This window comes from Orycteropus afer, unplaced genomic scaffold (assembly GCF_000298275.1).
Source record: "Orycteropus afer afer isolate SDZICR_OR568_19922 unplaced genomic scaffold, OryAfe1.0 scaffold00794, whole genome shotgun sequence".
NCBI classification, from domain to species: Eukaryota; Metazoa; Chordata; class Mammalia; order Tubulidentata; family Orycteropodidae; genus Orycteropus; species Orycteropus afer.
In genome coordinates this window covers 426,776-428,249 of record NW_006922381.1, presented here as the reverse complement: position 1 = coordinate 428,249, position 1,474 = coordinate 426,776, and the positions used below count along the sequence as shown (strand labels likewise).

General features: G+C 32.6%; 1 protein-coding gene across 1 annotated transcript in view; it reads right to left on the bottom strand.

Moving 5' to 3' along the window:
* Nucleotides 1-1,474, bottom strand: part of LOC103211795 (histone demethylase UTY-like) — a 398,135-nt gene that overhangs the window by 256,607 nt on the left and 140,054 nt on the right. The window contains 1 exon segment of the mRNA XM_042783269.1: nucleotides 640-698. Coding sequence (XP_042639203.1) covers nucleotides 640-698 — 59 coding nt within the window.

Below are 1,474 nucleotides of genomic sequence, written 5' to 3'. Positions count from 1 at the left end.
TTAAAAATTCTGTAATAAATATTCAGGTTACCATACATGACATAAACATTAAACTGTGTATTTGTTCATTTTCCTTTGAATTTTTATAGCCCTCAAATGGGAAAATAAAACTGTTGCCATTTAGTCAATTCCAATTCCTGGCAACCACATGTGAATCAATGTGCACTGTATTTCATAGAACTTTCAATGGCTGCTTTTTCACGAGTAGATTACTAAGAGCCTTTGAGTGGACTTTAACTTCTAGCCTTACAGTTAGCAGTGAAGTGTGTTAACCACTACCATCAACCAGGAAAGGATTCAGAGCATAATATACTATCATTTACTTTACAATATCTGATAATTACTATTACAGTTGATCTTCAGGGCTAAAGGAAGTATTATTATCTATCAGAAGAATGTTGAGGGTTTATAAACTGGTTATTAATTACTGGTTATCAGAAGATATTAGCATATATGTTGAGTGGGAAAAGGGGCACTGGGACCAAATTTGATTAGAAGACTAGAAAGATAAAAATGGCACTACTGAAGAATGTGTGCTTACTGCCATTAAAACATTTTATGTATTTATTACATACACACACAAAAAAACAACATCCTTTACTAAAAACACCTTATATTGATAGTTTTATGTCAACTTACCACTGAAATGCATTGTAGTAGAAGTAGACCAAACCAAGGCCATATAAAAAGGCAGCATTCTACGTTTAAAAAAAAAAAAAAAAAGTAAGAACTTTTAAGTAAAAGTATTCTATAAGCTATCAAAGTATGAGGCACACAAGATGTTTTAAGTTCTAAAAGTTCTATTATACAACACAGTCAAGAAACAGTAAGATGATCAAGTAACAAAGAAGCTAAGGCAACTGAAGAAATACTTGTGACTTCTTTTTAATCAAACCACTCTAAGTTTACTATCAGAATCCCCTGGAGCAAATGTAAAATGAATGTTCAAGGATAAGAAAATTTATGCTATTGCCGTTCTCTGCTTCTTTCTCTGGTTCTACCTGCATAAATTGGACGAATTAATATATCCACTGTTGCAAGAAAGACAAAATCAAGAGAAACATGGACTATTAACCCACGATACATTTTTGTATTAACAAAACAAACTTATTCTTACTGATTAAAATATCTGGTTTTTAAATGTCACTATAGCCACTTATCTATTAGTCTGTCATATAACCTTACTTCCAGAAAGTGAAGATGACTTGAACAGCACTTACTGATGAACATCAAAGACAACAGCCTTACTGATGAATATTTAAGACAACAGTATGGGGAGAGTTCTGGTAAGATGGCAGAATTGGCAGAAGAATGCACAGATCCTCTTCAATAAAGAAAAGGGGAACCAATTAATACAGATACAGAAGAAAATCCTGGACTCCTGAGACTTGAAGGGAAGAATATAGAAATGGACTAAACTCCAACTAGAAAAAGAATTTGCATAAAAACACCAAAAACGGACACGTATGAATTT